General features: G+C 46.8%; 1 protein-coding gene across 18 annotated transcripts in view; it reads right to left on the bottom strand.

Annotated features, from left to right (window-relative positions):
• Nucleotides 1-2136: 2136 nt before the first annotated feature.
• Nucleotides 2137-23918, bottom strand: part of RC3H1 (ring finger and CCCH-type domains 1) — a 78175-nt gene continuing 56393 nt past the window's right edge. For 4 of the 18 annotated variants that reach the window (XM_074598589.1, XM_074598601.1, XM_074598593.1 and 1 more), the window contains 2 exons: nt 23731-23846; nt 22373-22662 (listed from right to left, as the gene is read on the bottom strand). In XM_074598589.1, coding sequence (XP_074454690.1) covers nt 22509-22662; nt 23731-23846 — 270 coding nt within the window. In that variant the 3' untranslated portion in view covers nt 22373-22508. Of the gene's footprint in view, nt 2669-2919; nt 2985-3333; nt 3728-3820; nt 3959-4286; nt 4503-6762; nt 7142-8367; nt 8705-22199; nt 22663-23730; nt 23847-23918 lie in introns of those variants that run through there. The other 14 variants (XM_074598600.1, XM_074598599.1, XM_074598594.1 and 11 more) reach the window with 8 other exon arrangements.

Below are 23918 nucleotides of genomic sequence, written 5' to 3' on the forward strand. Positions count from 1 at the left end.
CTCCGAGCTGGTTTGCAGAGTAACCACCTGTAACAAAAATTGTGCTGTCGCCTTCAACTGTTGGTCTATAAATCAAACTTTTTAGGACAGGTGTCCTAACACTCAAGACTTACTTTCACAGTTAAGAAATTTCCTGCTGTACTAATTATTCTTATTATTATTATTATAATTAATTTTATTTTTGGTTGCAATCCTTATTTCAAGAAAAAAAAAAAAAAAGAAGTCTGTGTTCGGAGTAGCGTGCAGTAGGTTGAAGCGTGAGCCTGCTGGCTGGGACTTGTGGATATCAGACTCTTCTTCATGATTTTTACAAGCTGTTCCCAAGCTGGTCCTCGGCCCCGGCTCTCCTCTGCCCCTTCCAGCGCGGCTGGCAGACAGCAGCTCTGCGGGGCCGGTGGGGCCGGGGCACGGCCAGCGCTGCTGGGGGGCAGGCGAGGGCAGAAGGAGAACCAGCCGGGGAAGGGGGAAATAAAACAAAGGTAGAGGGGACTGTACAATTCCATTGAAAGCAGTTTCGCAAAACGCGCTCTCGTTGGACAGCTTTAAGAACAATGTGAATGAAAACTTAGCAACTTGGGTAGGAATCTTTGAAAATTCTATAAATGTATACTTGAAATTCTGTTTGTATTAAAACAAAAACAAACAAATCGCATTTTCTTCTTTCTTTTAACACTGTGTAAAAGAACATTATGCATGTGAGTGGTTTGAGAATTAAATGGTTTAATACTCAGCTCCTCGTCTGTGTCTTGTAGCTGACTGACCTGACCTTGAATTTTCTCTTTGCTGCCGCTTCCCACCAGCTGTGGGGCGAGAGCCCGGTCCCTGCCTCGGGCTCGGCAACGCGGGAGAGGCCGGGCTGTGCCAGGCGGCTTTTCCTGCCATCTGAGATGACGCCTGTCCGTTTTTTATGAGCTTTGTCTCATCGGTCCTCACCGTGGGGAGGAAGCACTACGCTCTCGCTGCCAGCCAAGCACCCCTTTCCTGTTGCTGCCTGTGGTTCAGCGCCACGCTGGGGAGAGCCAGGCATCACCTCAAACCCCCTCTTTCTCCAGCCTCCACCTCCATAGCCCAAAGCAGCACCCAAATCAGAGGTTACAGGGGAAGATTGTTTCTGGAGCTGCACAGGGAGGAAAGGAAGCAGAAGACAGGATCCAGCAAGAAAAGACACAGGGGTGGCTGCCAGAGCAGGGCAGGGAGAGGAAGAGCTGCTTTCTGAATCCTTAGTTGTTTCCAAAATGCTCCCCTTTTCCTTCCAGGGCCCCAGCTTCTGCATTAAACGTACAGCTGCTTTCCCAGGTACTGCTCCAGGCAAGCACGGCAGCACAAAAGGGACAAGTGTGTTATGGGGCTGTCGAGCGTGCAGGGGGCGATTGCTGCAGCTCCGTGGTACAACGGGAGGTGACTCTCCCTGTCCAAACCACGCGCCACTCAACACACACACACAGATGCTCAGACCTTCCTACCGCAGAACAGAAGAGAGAGGGCTACAAACCTTCCCAAACTACAGAGACGTTCCCAGATACCTGCAGAGACGCTTCCAGATACAACCAAACACCTCTCTGTACCAGTTCTTCCATGGAGAGGCACATCGAACTTAACACCCTCCCGTGCCCGGCTTGCTGTGGCCATGGCTGCTGAGGGGAGGCCTTCATAAAGGCCAGGATACAGCTCAGCTCTGGGAATAAGCTCACAGGTGAAATAACCAACATTCACAACTCCGTTACAGATCCGTTATCTCACCCGGGCATTGGCATGGTTCACAGACACTCCCACTTCCAGCACGGGGCTAGTTTAAAGCTTTACTACTCAAAAAGAGAAACTCACCGCCTTGGCTACGCGAGGCTTTCACTAGCGACTGCTCAGCGCTTGGGGACGTGGGACACGCCAGAGCTGTTGGCAAACGGGGCTCCGGTGTTTGGCAGCTCTTCCACCCCCGAGCCGTTCCGCGCAGAGCCGTGCAGAGCTGCTTCTGGCCCGGCCAGCACAAGCCATTCGGCTGCTGCCGCCCCACGGGCCTCTCCAGCCTGGGCTTGTTCTGCCGGGACCGGGGCCTGCAGGGAAGGCCCCGTTTGTTGGAAAGGGAAAGTTTAAATAAAGTCTAGGAAGTGACTTAGCGAAAAGCGTCCATTCAGAGATCGGTTTGTTACACACAGATCTACAGGTTTTTAATGTACCAGGGGCTACGAGTTACAGTTTGAGGCCTGAAAGCGGGGAGGGTTGGCTATAAGAACGACAGCAACGCTGGACTCGAGTTTAGGTGCCACAAAAATACCGGTGCCGGCAAAAATTCAGCTTCCCTTTGAGTGAGGGATGGAGCAGGTGAGGTGCCCGCTGCCCAGAGGAGCGGTGACAGCCCAGCTGGATACAGTCCCCCCCTGCAGCTCGCACCAAACAGCGAGATCAGCCGCCCCAGGAGCGGCCTGGCCTCGGTGGCAATACCCTACTGCCCCTCTCCAGAGGCAGCAAAGGGAGAAGCGGGGCCCTGGCAACCCCTTTAGGAGCACGGGTCGGCTATTCTGCCCATGAAGATAATGGTGTTGAGGGCGGCTTCCCGGATGAAAAGCAGGAAGGGCCTGTTGGCATTGAAGATGATTCTGTTCATGGGGAAGGAACGGCCGGAGACAGTGACTGCTGTCGCAGCTGACGCCTCGCTGCCTTCTTCATTCACCTACCACCCAAAAGAGAAGGTGGGATTAAGACGTGGGCATTGCGCAATATGTAGAGGGCTTGGCCTCCTTCTCCACAGAAGGTGGGTGCCAAGCTCCCGCCTCCCCCCAAAGCCCCAGATTGCCGAGGAAGGGAGCACCATCAATCCAGAGCTTCTTTTTTTTTTTCTTTTTTTTTTTTTTTTTTTTTTTTAAATGCTTCATGTTTTTAGAAACAAACAGGAAGACACCCCTGAGACAAAACAAGGCTTACCTCGAGGAAGGCTTTGTGGAAAGCCTCAGATACGTACAGGTCAGTACGGCCCTCTGCAATGATACCTGAAATACAAAATGGAGAAAGTTAAAACTACGTTTTTAGACAACGGCTCAAGAGAGAACACACTTCCATCCTTCATGGCCTGTGTCCAAGCAGAAGGTGTGTCTGCCCTAAAACAAAATTATCCTCCGCAAACAGCAATTGATTGCTTAACTCCCACATCCTTAGCGCAGAGCAAGGCTGCGTGTCCGTGATGGGACTCGACCACAGAGTCCATGATTGACTGCAGCAACATCTAAATGCTTTCACGTTCTCGTTCCTCAGGTGCTGCTGCCCTTACTGCCCCAGTGCCTGTGCAGGAATGGTGACCTCCCCACCTCCACCCTCCACCACCCCATCTCCACCTCTGACCTGGGAGCCTGGCATTTTCTGGACTGAAGAGATCTTCCAGCCCCATTTTTCTCAGTTTTTCCTTGACACTGAAGCTGTCCTCGATGCGGAAGCGAGGGAGGTAGACGAAGAGAGACACCTCCTTCATGGAGTCTATCCAGCCCTGCAGCTTCTCCGATGTCAGGTCTCGTTCCACCTCCACCAGCGGCGTCCCAGCATTGGGCAGGACCAGCACCATTGTGATATCGTCCCCTTTGTAAGGCAGCTCCAGCACCTGAACTTTGTCCTGGGAGATGGACACGTGGTGGAATTTGGACTCTTGGTACATAATTGGGACTTTGCAGGTCTCACCATTGGCTTTATGGAATAAATCCAGTTTTGTGTTTGGAGCTGGGAACTGCGATTTCCAGTGCCCCTACGAGGGAAATGGGGAGGACAGAGACAAACATGAGCATTGTGCGTTCTCCCCCAGGGAAGTGGGCTGCTCCCCCAGTTTTGTTAGCCATACCTTAAAATAAATGGTGTTGACCAGGACCAAGACAGTGAGATCATCAATACCTCCTTCTGGGATCACTTCTGTAATGCGCTTCTCTGTCTTATTAGCCACCCACTCATTAATGATCTTCCTGGAAAGTTCTGGCTTCTCCTGAAGGAAAAGACCAAAACCAGGTTGAGACAAGGGTTCCAACCGCCTCTTTGTATCCCTCCTGCAGGGGACGATGTAGAGGGTGTGTGCTCGGGGAGAACACTGCTCCCCGCACAGTGCTACAGCATTTAGAAATGAGAAGCTGGGAAGTGACCGTGGTTAAGGTGAGCTGGGACAGGAGGAGCTGCTCCTCCTGCCTTCACTGATGTCCTACGTGCCCGGAGTGGGGCACTCCCTGTGAGCAAAAGATAGGGACGCAGCAAAAGCAGAAGGACAGGGTGGGGAAAAACAAACAAAAAAAGAAAAATCCCAAATAGTTCAAACTCACTTTGAAGTTCAAGGGCCAGAGTTTCGCTCCATAAACTATTTCACTGATGTTCTGGTAAGTCTCATTGAAGACCAAAGATTTCTCCCCAAAGAGGCGGTTGGCTGATACCAGCTCTGAGGACTTGTTGGCTTTCTTGTAGAGCCGGCAGTTCAGCTTGGCAAAGAAGAAGTGGATCTGATCGGACGTCTTCTCTGAAATGGTGTCAAATCGAAAGACCTGGAGGGGCCAAACAGTGAGAAGGAATCCATGAGCAGGCTCCGGTGCTCCCGCAACTCCCGGGCCCCACAGCAAGCAGTGACAGAGCGTTTGGCTGCTGCTCAACAGCCTCAATCATGCAGCAGAGAAATTTGAAGGCCCTCAGAGCTTCACCCACCCTCCATGTTTAACTTGGAACACAAATCTATGTAAAAGCAACACATCACCAGCCCGAGACCCTGGTTTGGAGTCCAAAATGGAAGATTAAACACTGCTCAGCATGCAGAGGTACTGCTCCTCTCTCTAACGCCGGCTTCCTTCCCTCTCCATACTCTACCTTTGACCGGTCCCAGCTTCTGACCGTCTTTAACCCAGCAAGAAGGCTCCAGCTCTTGCTGACTGAAGATCCTCCCCTAGAGCTGTTGGCCGTGCCCCTGCCCAGATCTGCCTCTGCCTCTGTCCCCCACCCGCTTCCGCCGCCCCAGCTGTCCGGGGAAGACGCATCGTTTCGTACGTGTCCATCTCAAACACGGGCATGACTTATCTGGACAGTTTAGGTGGTTGTGCAGAAGACACACGAAGGTCTTGGAGACGTTTTTCTCTGTGCGCTCTGACCCCTCCCCTCTGAACCACGAGGCTCTCCCCAGCGCTCTCAAAGTTAACATAGTTCATGCACGGTGTTTACAAAGTCCCCCCCACACCCCGGTGACAGCCTCACAGGAGACGAGCATTGTGCCGACGGGGCCTGGCAGCAGCTCGCGGGTCAGCGCAGGTGACAGAAAACTCACAAGGTTTGTGCTAAACCCTCCTGTGATGGTGCCAAAGGCTGCTCCTTCCCAGGAGCGACTCTCACAGCCTGTTGAGTAATTCTGGTACACCTTATCTATTTCAGCAGGAATTGGGACTATGTAGCAATCCTGTTGAGGGTAGATTTCTACAGCACAGTGATTTTTTTTATTTTTTATTTTTTCTCCTAGCTGCCAGCTGGAAGGAGTGTTCTGATTTGTCTACTGCTATCCAACCCCAGGGCTGTAAGGCACAGAAAGTCCCACCGCACGCTGCTTCACACAAACATCCAGGATCTCTGGTGGTGTTTCCTACGAGGCCAAGGTAGCGTTACTGCCCTTTCCTAGGGAAAAGGGGGGATAAGGAGTGATAGCTCCGCGTCCTGGGTGGCTCAGTGAGAGAAGGGTCCCCTTCCAGCAGGGAGGGCTGCCCACAAGGGAAGGCAGGAGCGAAGGTTTTGGGAGACGTGGTTCACTGCTCTGCCCCAGACTGCATGGATGATGGTGACCCCAACATTACCTACTCCAGAGGCAGGATCTGCAAGGACAAGTGGAGCGGTTTAATTCACACCTCCTCATTGCAGGGAGAAAGGCCCCTCCGGGCTGGAGTGTCCCGGCTGCGAGGACAGCACGTGCAGTACCCAGCCTCTCGCAGCAGACGAGCGCCCTCGCAGCTGTCGGGCAAGCGGGTCTGACAGCAAGAAGGGCGCTGACATGGGCAGGGATTAACAGGTCCCACGGAGGAGCCCGGACGCAGGACTACCTCTCAGTCCAGGACCAGAGCTCCCCTCCAAGTTTAGGAGCCACGGCTGGAGGGAGAGGCCCCATGCGTCCAGGCTCCCGTGCTTCAGAAGCTCAGGCCCTTGCTGTGCCACTGCCCAACACCGGCAGTGAGAAGCTGTTCAGCCCTGGCTGAGGGCTCAGGCTGCGCTTACGTTTACGACAAGGAGGCCCTCGAGAAGTAACCGATGTTCCTGTGCTCCCGCAGGGTGGCAGAGCCCTGGAAGCCAGGAGGACTGCAGGGTGTCCATGTGTGTGTATTTTTGTCCCAAGGGAGAGAGGGGGGAATGTGGAAAAGAGCCTCTCCCAATGGGACTTGATATCATGGTTTTTGCATAGGAAGGGGCTTAGCTACCTGCTCAGCTACCTGCTTGCCCAATCTGCAAGAAACAAACTGTTCCCATTCCCTTCCCTAATCTCCCAAATGGGCTTCCTTTCCTCCAGATGAAAGCTAACCTCTCAAACCCAGGAAACCCACCCTGAATGCTGGATTCCAACAGGGAGTCAGAGGAAAGAGACGGGATCTAAACAAACCCAGAGACAAGCAGCCCGCGTGTGCCCTTCCTAGGGGCTTGTTTAAATAAAGGTCTCCCTTCCCAAGCCAGACAGCCATCCCGGCCCAGAGAGCCCGTTAGCAGCAGTAAGCCGTTATCACCTTTGCTGTCTTTCAGACCCTGGTGACAGCTCCAGGAGAAGGCTGAGGAAGTGCCACCCACCTCCATGAGCTGCTGGAGGGTGCTACCACAAGCTCCGAGCTTGGTCATGGCGAAGGCTGTAGAAATGCTGAGGGGCGACATGAAGACGTTTTCCCCATCCTCCTTGGAGTCAGCCAGGTACTTGTAGAAGACAACAGCAAAGTGCGAGTTGGCCTTCGACAGCTCCCAGACCCGAGGGTTGGTGGACTCCGGGAGCTTGCCCTTCCCTGACTCTTGTCCCTCACCCTCCTGGGGCTTCTTCTCAGGGTTGCGATAGATGCAGATGGGATTCACCGGGATGTCTCGTGGCTTCGCGGTGCAAATGTCTTCCACAAGGTAGGGCTGAGGGGCAGCCAGACCCCAGACGCTGAAGAGACACACCACAAAAAGACGCATTGTCCTGGAACCAGAAAGAGAGAACTTACACACACTCGCCCGCCCAGAAAACCCACGCTGTCGCCGCAGCCCATGGGCCCTGTTTCAGCCAACCTCAGTGAGAGAGGAGCCCCACGGTCATCTCCAATTGTCCTTTTGTCCCACAGCTGTGGGATAAACAGGGAGGACAGACACCACCAGCAGGACAAGCATGCCGCTGAGCACACACCGCTTTTAGAAACAATACACTGAAAGCGGTGCTTTCCCAGAGCCCTGGGTGCCCTCTTTTTAAGCAGCAGGCTCAACGCTGACAAGTTTGTACAAAACCACATGAATTGAACTTCTGAGTGCCCCCCATTGGCCAGCCAGGGTGGCTCCCATGGAAAGACCCTGCCCGAGCTGCCTTTCCCCAGGCCTGCCCACGACAGGAGCCAGCACAGAGCCACCCAGCTGCCCCCATCTGCAGTCCAGGTGCATTTATGTTTCTGTACAGATCCTACCCCTCTTCCTCACAGGGAGGAACATAGAACGTTAGAGTTGGAAGGGTCCTTAAAGACCATCTAGTTCCAACCCCCCTCCCATGGGCAGGGATACCTCCCACCAGACCAGGTTGCTCAAAAGAACCCCCAGGTACCCCAAGCTCCACAGACCAGTCGGCCTGAGACAGAATGTTTTTGACTGTTTCCTTCCCCTTTTCCCTAGGGGAATCTCCTGGTTTTCCTGGTCTCTCTTCTCCCTTCACCTGAACTTCTCTGTCCCCTTCAATTGCTGGCTGTGCTTTGAGGCTCACCTCAGCTCTACACTATTTAAGTTACTGACACAGGAAACGTTACAGCAGAGAAGAGGTGGGAGAGGTCTCCAGGGAGCGGGTCCCTCCATGCATTGAGCATCTTTAGTCCCTAAAAGTGTATTTTGTAAGAGTGTGAATGGTGTAACTGGTACATCACAGCCATTCCTGTCCAAAGTTCTCAACACCTCAATGCAAACTGGCCATCCCTGGTACCTGAGGAGGGCAGGCTAACGTTAATAACCACATTCCAGGAAAAGCAGGTCTCTTGAAAATCTCCCAGCAAGGCAGAGATAATTTATATTTTCCACTTTTGCTGAAGCAGGGGATCTGCACACCCCATCAGATCCGGCAGCAAGGCCTCATCAGCCATCTAGAGCCAATTAAGTGGCACGGAAGATTTCCTGTGCACTGTGGTTTTGAGATGCCCTTTACATGACTCCATGTTCGGTTTGTTCACGTACCCCGTGGGAGGAAGCTCACGGACCGCAGCCACAACAACTCGGGAAACAACTACTGGAAAGCGCTGGCAGCCTGCCCGGGACTTGCCTGCTGGAGAAGACTTCTTCAAAGAGATGTTTAACTGGGGTAGGTCTCTGCCTGCCCCCACGTACTCACTGCCACAGCTACCAAGCGCGGCCTCCTGAGCGACTAGAATAAAGATCAGCTGCATTTACCACTGATGCCTCCGTGCCTGTGGTCTTGCCAGCGCTGGTGGGCCAGCACCACAGGAGCGGCTCGAGCACCGGTCTGGGATGCAGGAGACCTCTGGGCTATTTCACAACCCCCTCCCCGGGGCTCTTGGGCAATGACTTCATCTCGGCTCCAGTTCCTCCGCAAAAGCAGAAATTACCTCATTTGGCACGAAGAGCACATCGAGCCCCGAGGGGCCCTCTCCAGCCTACACTAACAGCGTAGCAACACGTACTGCAAGAAAACATGCAAAACAAGACGTACTTGCTCAGGCCACGGCCACCGCTCTTGCTAGTAACAACAAACAGATTAGCTTTCAAAAGGTACAGGATAGATGCAACAGCACAAAGGGCAAAAAAAAAAAAAATCTAAAAGGGGATGGAAGTCAACCAAATACAGAAAGAAAAAACACCACACAGGGCAGGAGGGCGAGAGAAAGGAAAACTATTGAGACAATTGAAAGCACTCCAGGAAGCGCTGCTCTTCTGAACCTTGCACTCCTACAGGAAGAAATCAGCCAGCAAGCAACAAGACAGGCCCGTTTCTGTGCTCGGCAGCCCTAGGGCCAGGACCGGGGTGATCCTTTGCTGCCTGCCAGCAGCCCTCCCTCCATCACGCTTAACTCCCACTGGCTCTTGCAGCCCTGCCGCAGAAAGGACAACCTCACCGCAGTCCCTGCCCTGTCACCCCGCTCGCCTCCAGGGACAGGCATGTCCACAAGCGTGTCCCGACGTGCCTGTACGGGCACAACTGCCCGCTTCTGCCACGACAGAGGCAGGTGGTGGTGTCTGCCGGCACAGAGTGCTGCTAATCTCACATTTAAAACCCGAAGCACAAGAGCGGGGAGAGCACCTCTTCTTCATCCTGTCCTGATTAAATGGGAAACACTCCCTGTTTAAGCTTCGCAGTAAACTCCTGGCTCCATCAAATTAGAGGAGATAGAGGACTTCACGCTAATGCCTTAAATCTGATCTATCAGCCACCGGGGCTGACTCGGCCCCTGACATGTCCAATCTCATCTCTTACAGGCAGGACCCCTCGCTATTTCTTAGGCCAGCTTTTTGCTGTAGCACTTGGCCGAAAAACACTCCTCCTCCCTCCACAGCTCTTTGATACTCCATTTTCCCCTGCAGCACTGCTACGCACTCCATATGTCAACTGCTTGGAAGGACCCCAAAAGTATTACCACAACATCACTGCCTGAAAAGGCTTCCTGGCCAGGAAGAATGAAAGAATTAGGAAGGGCTCCTTTTCCTCTGCTCCCCCCCGTAAGAAGCATAGAAAGCCAAGAAACAAGTTGCTGATTCAGCTCAAAATCAGAAGCTTCCAGGCAAGTGTACAGAAACTCCCCTCCATCCCACCCAGCCGGCCTCCAGCCGGCGCAGGACATTTCCATCCCACTGCTTGTCATCGCTGTGTGGAAGGACCAACTGGCCTTGTAGAGCCACCACTCGTCCTCCGGCACTAACCATACTGAACCCGCTGGTGCTACGCACAGCGGCGTGCGTGCCCTGCAGCACCCAGAGTGCGATAAACAGCCCAGCAAACGTCCAGTAGCTCAAACCATTTTGAGACTGACTTCAGCTCTTGACAAGAAAAGCCATTCCCGTCCCTCCTCACCCCAAAAACAGAGCGCAAAGCAAATCAGCAGTGCTCTTTTACAGCCGGTCAAGAGATCAGCGATTACTCAGGGCAACCTGACCTTATGAACTGCTTTCCACACCATGAAGCATTGCTATGGGTTGGGGATAAAAGTCAAGCACAGCACCTCGGTGAGCTGTACAGAAGCGAGACTTGGTGAGAGCTGGGATGGGAGGGCCCTCTAGAAACAGCTCCTCAGGGCCATGCCCAGAGCAAAAAAGCACTCTGGCAGCAGCTGAAATTCATAGGCTCCTACAAAGGGAAAAGGACCTGTTACAAGGAATTAATTAACAACAAAAGATTAGCGGAATCTGTTTCTCTTACCTGGCCCTGTACCTCCAGCCTTCTGCCTTTAGGATGTAAGTGTGAATCGTTAAGAGGGCAGGGAGCTCCTGCCTGAGCCCAAACCAGTCCAAAGCAGTTTCCCTGCTAGGTTTCTGTGCCTGAGCAGAGCTGAGAGGAAAGCAGGGGAGGGTGGGAGGGCAGAGGATGCTGAGACCAAAGGCTGATGACCAGCTGCATAAGGTTATGCAAAGAGCAAAAAAAATCCAATGTTTAGTTTGAAAGAGGTTTTAAAGTTCAATCTGACAAGGGAAAGTTTGACCACCTACTCCACACAAGTGCCAGATGCCTTCAGTTCTTGCCAATAGAAAATCAACTGCTCATACCATTGAAAAAAACCCCAAAAAACTTTCAAGAGTTCAAATAAAAGTGTGATGATTTAAGGTTTTTGTAAATTGCGCTTTAATATCTTGTAGCTCAGCAAAATGTTTCCCTCTGCCCCAGGTCCCATCGCCCCCATTCCCAAATGGATGGACCCGAGTTGGGAGAACCTGCCCCACTTCACACTCTGCAGTTTCAAACACGTCCCCTCTTACCTGCGCTCACCTTTTCGCTTGCCCAGCTGGAAAGCTGAGGATGAACAGCATCTGCCCCCATCCCCAGCCCATGTATGGCTATGCTGGGAGCAGGACTGAGCAACGTGATTTCAGACGGAGGATGCAGCTGCTCTCCAAATGCAACAGCATTGCCGCCTGAACATCCAAACCAGGGGGCAGGCTGGCTCAGCGGGCGCTAAAGCTGCCCCATTACTGGCCTCCAGTGAGAGCCCAGGTCTTAACGGGAAATGCAGCTGCAAACTCGTTTGAGGGAAAATAAAAGACCCTACTATACCAGTAAGGGACAGAGATTGTGGAAATAAAGGGCAGGACAACATGCTCTGGATCCAACTTTGCTTTTGCAGGTTCCCCTCCATAGTCTAGGGCCACAAGGGCCCCTCTTAAAAACTGCCTCTACCCAACATAACATCACTCTTGCTCTCTCATCAGTTCTATAATGAGGGGTAACTTCATCAAAAGCAGGCACAGAAGCTCCACAATCCCCTCTCAATGCTGCCCAACAACACGCGCAGACTGCTTTCTGCCTGACCTTGCAATGCAAGCGGGCCAGTCACCTGCAGGTTCAGTATTGGTCATCTGCTGCAGGAGGTAAAGCGACCTCTGTGAAAAAGGACTCTCGCACCATACCTTGTTGCTCCAAGTGGCTGGTGGTTTAATTTTCCAAAGTAATTCCTGTGCTTGGAGTCTTTGCGAAGGGAATTAGGGATTCTCCACAGCCAGCAGAGAGCACCAGGCAGACATCCAGGCGTGGATTTCCATTCATCCAATGGTTTGGGGTAGGTTAATGCAGTAAAACCAAGAGCAAACACCTCTGGTATGTTGCACATCACATAGAGCTCCAGCTAACGTGAACAAACTCTCACCGCGTGACAAAGTACACTGGTGCTGTGGCTGCATGCTCGCTTCCCTGTTAGAGAGCGGCCAGGCATCTGAAGCTGAGCATGGGAATGCTGTCTTTAGCGATGGGGGCACCATCGGCAGGGAGGTTAACTCCAGAATTGAAACTGGTGGGCTGAAGGGGTCTAAGTTGGCCAAGTCATACCCCTCAGGGTGGCTGATAAATATCTGAGTGCAGCACATAAGTGACACTTTATTGCCAGTTCAGCTCAAAGCAACTACCCAGCACTCGCGCAGAGCTATACCTCAGGAAACATCCCAAATGCCAAGCGTGTCAATACAAATCATTAACTGCCTGGTTTGCTCTAGCGGAGGGACTGTTTGTGTCTCCCAGAGCTGCTGTCCCCAGGCCCAAAGCAGGCACCAGGCACTCAAAATCACCGAGCACCAAAGCTCTAAGGCTGGTGCCTGGAGGGAGCTGGCATCATGCTGCAGGTTTAGTCGCTGCCACACAGGGAGCCAGCGTTCACATCATGGGGAAGGTTATGGAGCTGGAGACAACCCAGCCAGGACAGGGCACCCCTTCGCTTCAGGAGGTGCGACAAAGAGCCCAGAGCAGTTCACAGCAGCAGGGAGACTCCGTGTTTTCTCAACATGCTCACACTGTCCTCTGAATTGCCCCTTTTTTTGGAGAAGCTGGTAACAGCCCTTAAACACACCCAAGTGGCAAGCAGGGACACGAATTTGCCTAGATTTTGGGTTGTGCTTTGGGTGCTCACAGTTGAGTTTTATGGTGACACACAGGGAGGAAGCCTCATGCATTCACAGAGTGAGATGGGATCCATAAATCCCATGTTCTGGGCTGGCTTTTTCAAGCTCCCTTCTATCCTGGCATCCATACCCAAGGGGAGAAAAAATTTCCAGCGGCTGCCATCCACTTGAACCCAGATTCCCCTCTTTTCCACATACAAAACCCTCCAAGTTTCCCCAAAGCTCTCCCGATGCAGAGCAGCCACCACTCCCTTCCACAGGGATCTGACTCTGCATAGCACTTCAGATCTTCTTTAAAAGCCAGTCACTTCAGAAGTACACTTTGTTTTTTAATTCCTAAGTGAGCGAGTACCTGAGCATCCTGAACCCTCAGGCTAGTGGGAAAAAGGGAAGGAAAACAATCACCAATTGAAACACCCAGTTTTCTGCTGGACTGCCCACTAAATACAGTTCCCTTAATAAGAACTGCATTTTTCAAGCAAGCAAATACAGTTTGTGGAAGTGTGAGGGGTACCATCAGTCAGCAGCGATGGGCTTGAGTCCAGCAAACACACACCTTAGACTGGATCCACTGTGCCTGGGCTCAAAAGGAAAGACAGAAGTAATAAAGCTATGCACAAACTCATGGGGCAGAAGGCTGGGCTTGCCCTGGAATAGGACAAGGAAGAGCTTTTCAGCAAAGCAGCAGCTTATTCCGTATCAGACTTGTAGCCAGCTACTGACTCGCTAAAGCCCACAAAAAGGAGGGAAAGGAGATTAAAATCCACAAAGCTGACTGTGGGGCAAATTTTATTCTCACTTTGAGGCAAGTTCCAAACAGCTCAACATTGGAGGCATGCTGCTTGCTCCTTGCTCTGAAGGGTTTGGGTTTTTTACTTACACAGACCCTCTTCGAGCAAAATAATTCATGTTGCTAATCAAGTATCCTTTCTCATTCAGCTCTGCTCAACACATGAAGACGCCACTTCGCTTAGAGGCAGAGTCCGAGGAGAAGGGACCAGACCACAACACACAGCTTCTCTGCTATGCAGCATCCCCTATGCTCCAGCCCGGCACGGAACAAACACACCTTCACCTGGAGAAAGTCTTACACAGTCAGTCTTACACCTCACACAAAATCTAGAACGTACACTGATCCCAGACAGAAAGAGAGAGATATTTCCAAGTGTTCTCCATTAATTTATCATTTAATATAAATGCTGACAGAAAAGCAGATAAGACCTTGTAGACACTTCCATCTATTTACAAACCAAGTAGTGAATCACCTTCTTTCCACTCAGTATTTTTTTGTTGAATCTGCAACTTAAAGGACCCTTAGACACTATGTGGAAGCAAGGTGAGGCCGAGTCGACTTTAAGAGGGAGAAAAGCAAGGTGAAAAGGGAAGAAGAAACAGCATTTCAACATATGGCTTTTTCTATATAACCACCATGCACACACAATAGGTCTCCACTTCCTTGCTCTTTAATACAAAAGTGACACTGTTGGCTCTGTAGTTCTAAGAAAGAAATAAAGGAGACAAATACTGACTTTCAGATCTCTGGATCCTCCTGCGTTTTGCCTCCTTCAATCCACCCCGTCCCACTTTAGCATAAGATCTAGAAGGCTTTTCTTTCAAGTTTAAAAAGTACGTTGCAGGAGTAGACACATGGACTTGGATAGAGCGAACTCTTTCTTCTACTCCTTTTGTCATCTCACATTTTTTCCAAAAGGTCGTGAAGCATCTAACCTTTCAAGGGAAGCGATCCCAATGCCTGGTGTGCCTTTGAATGTCTGCCCCATGACCAGGCCTGTATGTACAAGACTTCAAAATTCCCCTGAACTTGCAAAGAATTCAGTTTATAGAATTCTTCTCATACGTTCTACTTAATCTCTACTCCTATTAAAATGTTTTTACAGTTACGAACAATAAATATTCACAATATCAACCCAGAGTCAGCCATTCCCATAAAAGCTCAAGGTTTGGGGCTTTTTGTTGGGGGATTTTTTTTTTTTTTTTTAATGGGGAAGAGAAGCAGGAAAGGAAGAAAACAGCAGAAGTGGAAGAAAAGCAAGAGAAGAACCAGTTCAAACAAAGATTAGCATTGATTTATGAGAACAGCAGACAGGGAATTTCACTTATCCAGGATCCTAAATAAGTTCAAGAAATAGTTCATAACCTGACTCAACAAATCTCATGGTCTCCTTTATTACCTAGACTATCTTTTTTATTTTTTGTTAAATATACCTCTGCAGGGCACAATCACATACAATCAATACGATTGGAAAATTACATGAGCTCTATCCCAAGCATATATGCACCAATGTTAAAAAGTTATTTAAAAAAACCAAACAAACCAAAAAATAAAATAAACTCCACCCAAAAAGGTGATAATGACTGCAGAATGTCTCGGGGAGACTTGTACAGAACTAACAAGATCAAAGAAAACTAGGCTTACAAAAAACAGGAAAAGAGAGTCATCTATAGAGAAATCCCACAACTGGAAGTAGATGATTTCAAAGAGGGGGTGGGAGCTGCCATAGAGCAGATCCCACAACTCTTCCTCCCTCCTCCCACACAGGCCTTGCCTCACCTCTTCCTCCCCACAGCAACAAAGACAATGGGGAAGGAGCTTGACACTATGCTACCAGTTATAGAAAATAGGGAAAAATAATCAAGCTACAGCACAGTTGCTAAGCTGACTTCAAGGAAAGCTCCTCTTAGCATAGAAGCTGCTTATGCAGCAAGCAGAGGCCAAAGGGCCTTAAAATCAGAAAAAACTGAAAGTCATTCGATGTGCTAGATTTGCCCCTGTCAGAGCAGCTTCACTTAGGAGAGGCTGCAGATCAAAGGTACCAATTGTAAACTGTGCAGCAGCCGTGACATGAACAGGGTTTCTTCTCTTCAGTCTCAGGTTGCTTTATACATTTATAAAATGCTGCTACCAGGGTTCTTTTTAAAAAGCTAGAAATAAAGAGGTCAGTGCACACATCCAGTTGTGGGATCCATCCAATACACAATCTGGTTTGGATGCCAAAGACTTGTGAGTACTGTCTGCCACAGAACTATTAAAAAATCTTTTTAACATTACAAAGAAGCAAATAATTTCTTAAACATCAAATACTCCACAAGATTTTCTTTTTTGCTTACAGATATATTTTCCCCATATACATTTCATATGTAATTCCATCATCTCTAATGCTTTTCATTTTTGGAGACACTGCACCACCACCTGTTGCTTCCATCTTTCCCAAGACTGTATTTTTCAAATTGGAGTTGATAATTGTGTTTTCCTCAGAATTTTCGAATTTTAGAATCAGTTGTTTCCTGGAATATGAAAACATCCAACCTATATATATATGCAAAGACACAACCTTGCTGGCTGAAGCTAGGCACCTAACCTTTCCCAAATGCTGACCACCTGGCAATCTGCACTAAAATCATACACAAACTCACTGGAATTGCAAAGATTGCCTGGGAAAGATCAGTTAATTATTTAGATTACTAAACTACAGGCATCCAATTTTGGTTATTATGGTCACATAATTTTAAACTTCAACTGACTGGGATGTTCCCGATGCAGACAAATCCACATTCCCACCTGCTCTTTTTATTGGGACATTTCAGAAAAAGCTGCACCCTCTTTGCTTACCATAGTGTTCAAAGAGTTTCCACAGCACGATATTACACTTGCCATGGGGAAATAAAATGATAAAGAAAAAAAATCAATACAAAGTTTGTTCTCCTTTCCCTGCTAATCAAGGCTCTGCCTGCATCACAAGAAGTGCCTTGAAGACTGTGACGACACTAAGCAGTTACATTCTTCTTCCTACACAAGGATAAAGACCACAAGTTAACTGTATAAGGACACTGTGTGGGATAACATTCCCCAAAATCGCTTACTTTTATTGTATAACTTGAACTAACATACTCTAACCTCTTTCACCCCCTGACCGTTCAACAGAAAATAATGCAGTTGAGTATGGAAAAAGAGAATCCCTAATGAAGTTTTTGACCTTTCAGATTATATTTGGTCTGAGAACAACTCAGTTTGCGCTACACAGTGTGTCTGCTCATGTACCACAGGTAACAAGCACCCAGCTGTCAGCACCAAGGCTGTAGCTAAAAGGTGGCTCAGAAGGGCTGCTTCACTTTCCTCATAAATCCAGAGTTACATTTCCTCAAGCGAGGCAGATGTTTTTGCAGTTGGTGTCTAAATTACCATTTAGACAAATCAAGAACTTTTGCCTTTTTTTTTTTTCTTTTGTTCCGAGGGGAATTGATTTATTGTGATACAAAAAAAATGAGCTGCTGACACACTGACTTTTTTTGGTTGTTTTTAAATCAGTGCTACCAACGTTAGGAGACAGGAATAGAAAGTGCGTGCTTTGGAAAGTGAACAATGACATAATTTGAGTACGAAGGTAACATCATGCCCCAGTCTTGCTCTGTGTTTTCTATCTACTCTAGGACTACAAAAACTTCTTCATACACACACAGACAAGCACAAAACTTGCACACTGCTTATATGCTTTTTTTCCCCATTTTAGAACAGAGAAGATGAGTTGTCACTCCTGCTGTGGAGCCTCCTCATTACTAGCACTGAATTTCTTGGACCATAAAAGAGTCTGAAACAGCCAGTCAAAGATACTTTATATTGGGTTTTTTCAGATAACTATCCTGTAAGTCGTCTTCACTACAGCTCAGATTTATAAATGGAAGTGACAATGGAAATGAGGGTTTATGCTACTCTGACTTACAAATTTCTCTCTGAATCTAAAAACCTTAATAATAGTCTGCAAGAGTTTAAGTTAGATCAAGGAAGGGAAATGCAAGTGGCTTTCTTGTATTATCAATGAAAAGCCTCACTCCTAGCCTTCTCTAATATGGAATTTGCCCTACCTTACTCAATTTGTGCTGTCAAGAGACAATATCATACGAGTTTGCTTCTTCCATATCTAATTTAATGTAATGCTACAGTTTGACAAGTCTTCTCAGTTCCAATGGGCTTAAGAGTCAGTCACATTTGCAACACAGATCTTTTACTGTCACTGAAGAAGTTTTAAATTGGTATTCAATTTAAACACTCAAAGACAAGGCTTCTTTGATTATATAAAATTTCTATGTTCCTTCTCCCTCTCTAAATTAGCCATTCCATCAGCTGAGAGAGTGCATGAGAGACTGAAAACACATCAAAATACCCCAGATACATCTCAGTACATTGCAAATTTTATGACTAAATGGAATGATTTTCCACAATTCAATGCATGGGTAAGGCTTGACAATCATTAACATTTGTAAATTGTTATTAGGATAATACAGTCAACTCACAAAACCCTACAAAGATTTGACAATCAAAATGGCCACACCAGGAAAAAAAAAAGTGTAAAGCACAAGTCTTTGGCTCTCCTTTAAAGAAAAACAGCAGTTTACCATGTTTATACAGATCCCCCGTTTGCCTACCAGTAGGGGCAATATCACATTTGTGCATCACTGAGTAATAACACCATTAGAAAAGGCAACTTCACAGAAGTTATTGGCTAAGCGAATTCATTTGAATGCTCTGTTTTGAGGCAGCAAGCTGTCACTGTTACACAATCAGGGAGGGCAAATGGGCAAGCCACAGAAGGAACAGAAGGTATGGACAAAAGGGAGAGAAAAAGACTCAGAAGAAACTGGACACAGAAGCACTTAAGAAGAAAAGGGATAACAGTGCTGCAAGTTGAGAGCTGCTCTGATGTAAATAAAACAAGTCCTGCTCTGAAATGGGCCAGGACACGATAGCATACAAGAGGGGCAGAAGAAAAAGCGTACGCTTCTCCTATTAAGAAAAGGGAACCAGGTCATAGGGAAGGAAGAAGAAATGTTGATAGAAGAAGGAGGAAAATAACACTAGAGAATAAACAAACAGCATTTCTACTCTGACCAAATCCCTAACATACTAAAGCTTAACCTAACACTTGAAGCTTCCTATTCTGGGTGGTTTGCCCATGCTGGGGCTGAAACCCAGGTATATCAACAAGTGTTCAAAGTTGTCTACTGCAGTAGAAAGTCTAAGCTACCTACCAAATGATGCAGTAGTGCCTTAACACCATTGTAATACTATTTTTTCTTGCCCAAGCAGAAGGAACTAAACCACTTTCTAGCCGAGACCACTTTCACTGAGGTGGACAGCATTCCTGTACAACAAGGGGCTATAGAAATGAATGTATCAGGATACACTTACTCCAGAAGTTTTCATTCCCTGTTTATTTGCTGTAACCATCAATGCTTCCATTATATGTAGAACTATCTGTCCTTGCAGTTCTACCAGCATGCTTTTCCACAAAAAGGGAAAATTTTAGGTGCAGCTTCCAGAAGAGACTTAAAAGCATACACTGCATTTTTTGTTCGACTTGTTTAATTAAACTTCTGCAAAAAAGCAGAAAAAGGATAAGAGGAGGAGGGGGAAAACCAAAGCTAAAAATCAATACTGTTAGTAGATATTAAACAAACTATTTAACAAGCCAAACTATAATACTGGGCAAACAGGGCATTCACCTGGACACACTGATCACAAGAAGGACACTACGCACAAAGTACAGCACGGAAAGCTGGATAAAGGAGAAAAAACAACAGCAAGGTCTCCCTTCTAATCCACAGGTTTTGGAAGCATTCACCATACGCAGGCCAGCAATCTGAATAGCCCTTACTATGGAATTCCTCCCAAGAGCAAAAGTGGAGAAAAACGTTAATCCCTAACCTAGCAAGGAAACTAGCTGGCACAAGTTTTTTGCCCCTCCAGATATTCCTCCTAGTGTTGACAATGAATCTGTAGATTCAAACAGTTCATAACCGTCTTTGAAAATTCCTTTTACATCAAGAATCATACGCAGTCAAAAAAGGTACATTCTGGGCTTGTCCTCCTATATTACAATATTGCACTTATTTCAACTAAAATGAGCTCCCTGTGTTAATAAAGACACAGCAGGGAGTAAACTAATTAAAAACAACGATGAGAAGTCTGACCTGATGGTGGTGCTCTGCACTTAAGGAAGGGAGAACAGGGCACGGTGCCCGTGTCAGTTGACATGTGAGCAGGCTGCCAGGGGAACACGTTAATCATTGTTAATCATCGTCATGCCCAGAGCAGAGAGGGGAGGAACAGACCTGACAGGCTCAAAACTGCCTCAGCCTGGCTCTGCTCAGCCTGAAGGTGAGCGGCTGCAATGCTGGGCCTCAAGTAGGAGATACAGATGGACGGGGGCAAGATGTAGGTGAAGCTCTTCTACTGCAAAGGCAATTCTTTGCCATAAGTCAAAAGGGGTTAGAAAAAAAAGCAAGCTTCATAACTACTCATTGCAATTAAGAGGCCAAAGTTCAGCAAAGAGCAAAAGAAACCTGCGTGAAGACACATGGAAAGTGTGGGCGTGTGCGCTGAAAAATGCCTTTGTTTTCATTCAGTGCTTCTACCTCCCAGACATTTGATCACAACAGCTGCGCTCATGCGAAAAAATTCTTAAAACATACCCAATATATATACAGATATAACTATGTATATATGTATATATATATTTATATATAAATTTTTATTTAAATAAAAAAGAAAGCTCGAATCCCAAGCCAATATGTGTATCAAATCCTTGACCAGCCAGGTCTGTAGGGCATAATCAAATTCAATGTGAAATAGTATATAAACGCGGTGCCTTGACTGGGCAAATTAAATAATTGCTACTCAAAAGAGTCTTCTGTTTGGACTCTCCTACTGGTAGGCAATAGTGGGACTGTATCCCCTCCCACCCCCCATTTTGTTTTATTTAACAGTATGATGAATGCAAAGCTTAGCCCAAGATTTTGCTATGACCTCAGCAGGAGTTAAGGTTAAGGAAAAAACTAAAAACCAAGAAAATTTATTAACTCTTGCTTTACCCAACCAAAGCAATGCAGTAATTTATTACATAACCAGTGCTTTCTCATTTAGTAGTCTAACCTGGAAAGAAAAAATGAGAACAGGCCAAGAAGGTGCAGAGGGAGCAGCACTTCAAAAAAAAAAAAAATCATTCTCTAGAGTTCTTCATACACAGGGTCTCACCCAGGGCATCTCGACAGTCAAAAAATGTGCAGCAAGAACCAAAATCTCTTTCATTTCTTTAACTTTTAAAGAAAACATCTAGAAAGGCTTACTACTGTTGTCTCCAACTTATGCTTACAAAGCATCTGCTTGGAGAAGTAGCACACTAGATCTATCAAGCAAAACTCACTTTTCAACCCTTCTGACAGGATCCGCGCTGTACCTTAAGTGGTCATTTCGAGGCAGCTTTTCCCCTGTGAAGGGGGAATCTAGGAAGGATTCACCGCAGCAGTGGCAGACAACCTGCAGATTGATTCTCAGGTGTCGAATTTTAACACACACAGATCTTGATGCCAACTTTAAAAAAGAAATAAAAAATTCCCCTCTTTTTTAAAGGTTGCTATCATTGATGCACACAAGTCAAAGATGTTGGTCTCCTTCAGTAAAAGGCCCTCACAAAAGCATTATAATCAAATAACTGATGTATCACTGAACAAAAGAAAAAAAATCAAGTTACAGAGGAAATTATTATGTTTTTAATAATAATAAAAAATAGCAATGAAAAAAACCAAAAGCATGAGTAGCTGAGAAGGAGGCATACACAAAAGACCTGTTTCAAAAGGCAGAGAGGTCAGTACATCCCCCTGCATCAAGTCAGTTGTATGGCCTTTGGGTAAGCTTGTTTTAAAGGCATAGTGAGAAGGGGGGGAAAAAAAAAACCCAGCAAACACTGGATGAACTAAGGTGGTTCACCAGCTCATTGGCAGTTAACATCCTCCCAGCAACTGCAGAACCATAAGCTTACCTTCTCTCTACTCTGTATTTCTAGAGATTCTGCCTGGGTCACGGCTGCACAACCTTCACTGCTCAGTTAAGCCTCTCTAGCACAAGCCCCAGATAACCAGCTTCAGAAATACCCATGTTTTAGTAGATGGGCCTATGTTCTGCTGACCTCTTCAGTCCCAACAGAAAAAAAAAGACCAGCAACTTTCAAATACAGTAACATATGTTGGATGCTTGTTATCCTCTTAAACTACACATGCTGTGTTGGGACATACACGAAGGACTAACTGTTGCATTGCAAAGATTCTATCATTTGTAGTTTAAACTAAAATAATTTAAAGCAAGCTGTCCGGCACACACTAGGGTTCAGTTCCTAGCCACAACGGGAGGAATTGTTTTAAGAATGAAGTTTGCTGCACACCTTTTGACACTGCAATTGACAGCTACTCTCCAACCCTCATTATTCCTTGTTTACCCTTAAACCATACAAGGAAGCGGCCAGGTTGTTTCAGATGTTGAGAAATTAAGGTCATAAAGAAATATGCACTGGGTATGTAATAATACCAAAATAAAAGAAAAAACCTACTTCATTAAGATCATACAATTAATCAAACAGAGTATATATATAATATCTTTTTTTTTTAAGCCCTGGGATCCAAGGCGTCCAAAGTTATTAAAATAAAGTTCATTCACAGAACAAAAACAAATTTAATTTGAATCGCTTGCAGATACTGCTAATTTTCATTTTTTTTAATTAAAAAATGCGTTAATGTGAACTATGTGCAGGATTTGTTTCTAGTAGTTGTGTTTGTGCACATTGCCTCTGGACCTGCTGCTCTGCTACTGCTGTTGCTCCTGGGTTTCTCCAATCACCCCTGGAAAAAAAACGTGATGGAAGCTACCAAGACCCCAGCAAAGGAAACTCTGGGGTATGGGGTGCGCTGGCCACACTTCATGGAGCAGACGTGGGTGTAACTCCCACTCTCTGGGAGTCATGGTTGTCTCCTCCTCCCTCTGGGTCCTCTGACAGGCTGAGAGACGCCGTCTTGTTTGACAGGAGGCCAATGTTCTCTTGTGTCAAGGCTGATCCATTTGGAACATCACTGCTGAAAGACAGTTGAGGAGAAAGGGGGAGGGGGTGAAAAGAAGTAATTACTGAGATTTTTCGTTTACTTTAAGTAAAAGCCTTGTATAATAAATGGGTTGTGCGGTATGCTGCAGGTACTTACCAGAAAGAGATGAACTAATAAAAGGCTAATTGAAAACAAACAAGACTTCATATTTTTAAGGTTTTAGATTAGTTATATTTTTCAAATTATTTCAGTATATGCCACAAGATGTACATCATGTATCTGTACAATGCACTCATTCCAGAATATGTAGCTTATCTGGATCATTTACCTTAATTCTAATGGTGCAGCGCAGAACTCAAGAACAGGACTTCATAAGCAACCGAGGGATACATTTTCTGAATAAATATCCAGATTCCAAACTGCTCACATGAAGTTATGTAAACTTGACTTAGCGAAACATACGCAGCATTTGAGCTCTTCTGTGCCAAGTATTAGTCTGAATATACACAGATGCTTGCAGCCATCTGAAAATGGTTGCTGTGTACATTTCCAGCATCCCCAGCCAACACTTTATTTCAGTTGACTATCAAATATGAGTTTAAATCAATCCTAACTTCTACACAGATAAAAATTACTGCCTACAAATAAAACTGAACTTTGTTTCAAAGTTACATACCTCCCTAGACAACATCCACATCACAAACCTTAGCAGGATAGAATAACTTTCCTCTCACATTTGGAACAATTCTTTTCTTTGCAGCTAAAACGGTAGATAAAAATTTCTTTTATGGTTGCTATTTATCTCCTGCTCCTCTCTACTAATCATCCAACATTGACTAGATGGACTTCTAGTCTTACAAACATTGCAGTTCTTCTGTTGCATTAATTGATATACAGCCTAATTCCCCTCACCTACTCATCATCTGAAATGGCCCTTAATTCATGCTCGCACTATAAAAACTTGATTTGTATAATCTTTTCCCAGGAGATGCTTCCACACCAGAGACAGTGTGAGGCGAGGGGTATTAGTCACATACCATAGAGCGACCTTGACTAAGTCACTCTCCTGTTACACAAAGAAAGGTTGCGGACCCATGTTACCTGAATGTCAATGCGAGGTCCTCAGCTGGAACCTTGCTTTGTGGTTCTAATTGTCCATTTTCTGTCTGTTTAGTAGTGCCCAGTTTGTTTTTTATATCCAGTGAGGACTGGCTCTCCTTTAAAAAAAAAAAAAAAAGGACAAAAGAAAAATTCTTTATCTTTGCGTTAAAAGAATTTGAGACTTCATC

This window comes from Larus michahellis, chromosome 8 (assembly GCF_964199755.1).
Source record: "Larus michahellis chromosome 8, bLarMic1.1, whole genome shotgun sequence".
Lineage (NCBI taxonomy): Eukaryota > Metazoa > Chordata > Aves > Charadriiformes > Laridae > Larus > Larus michahellis.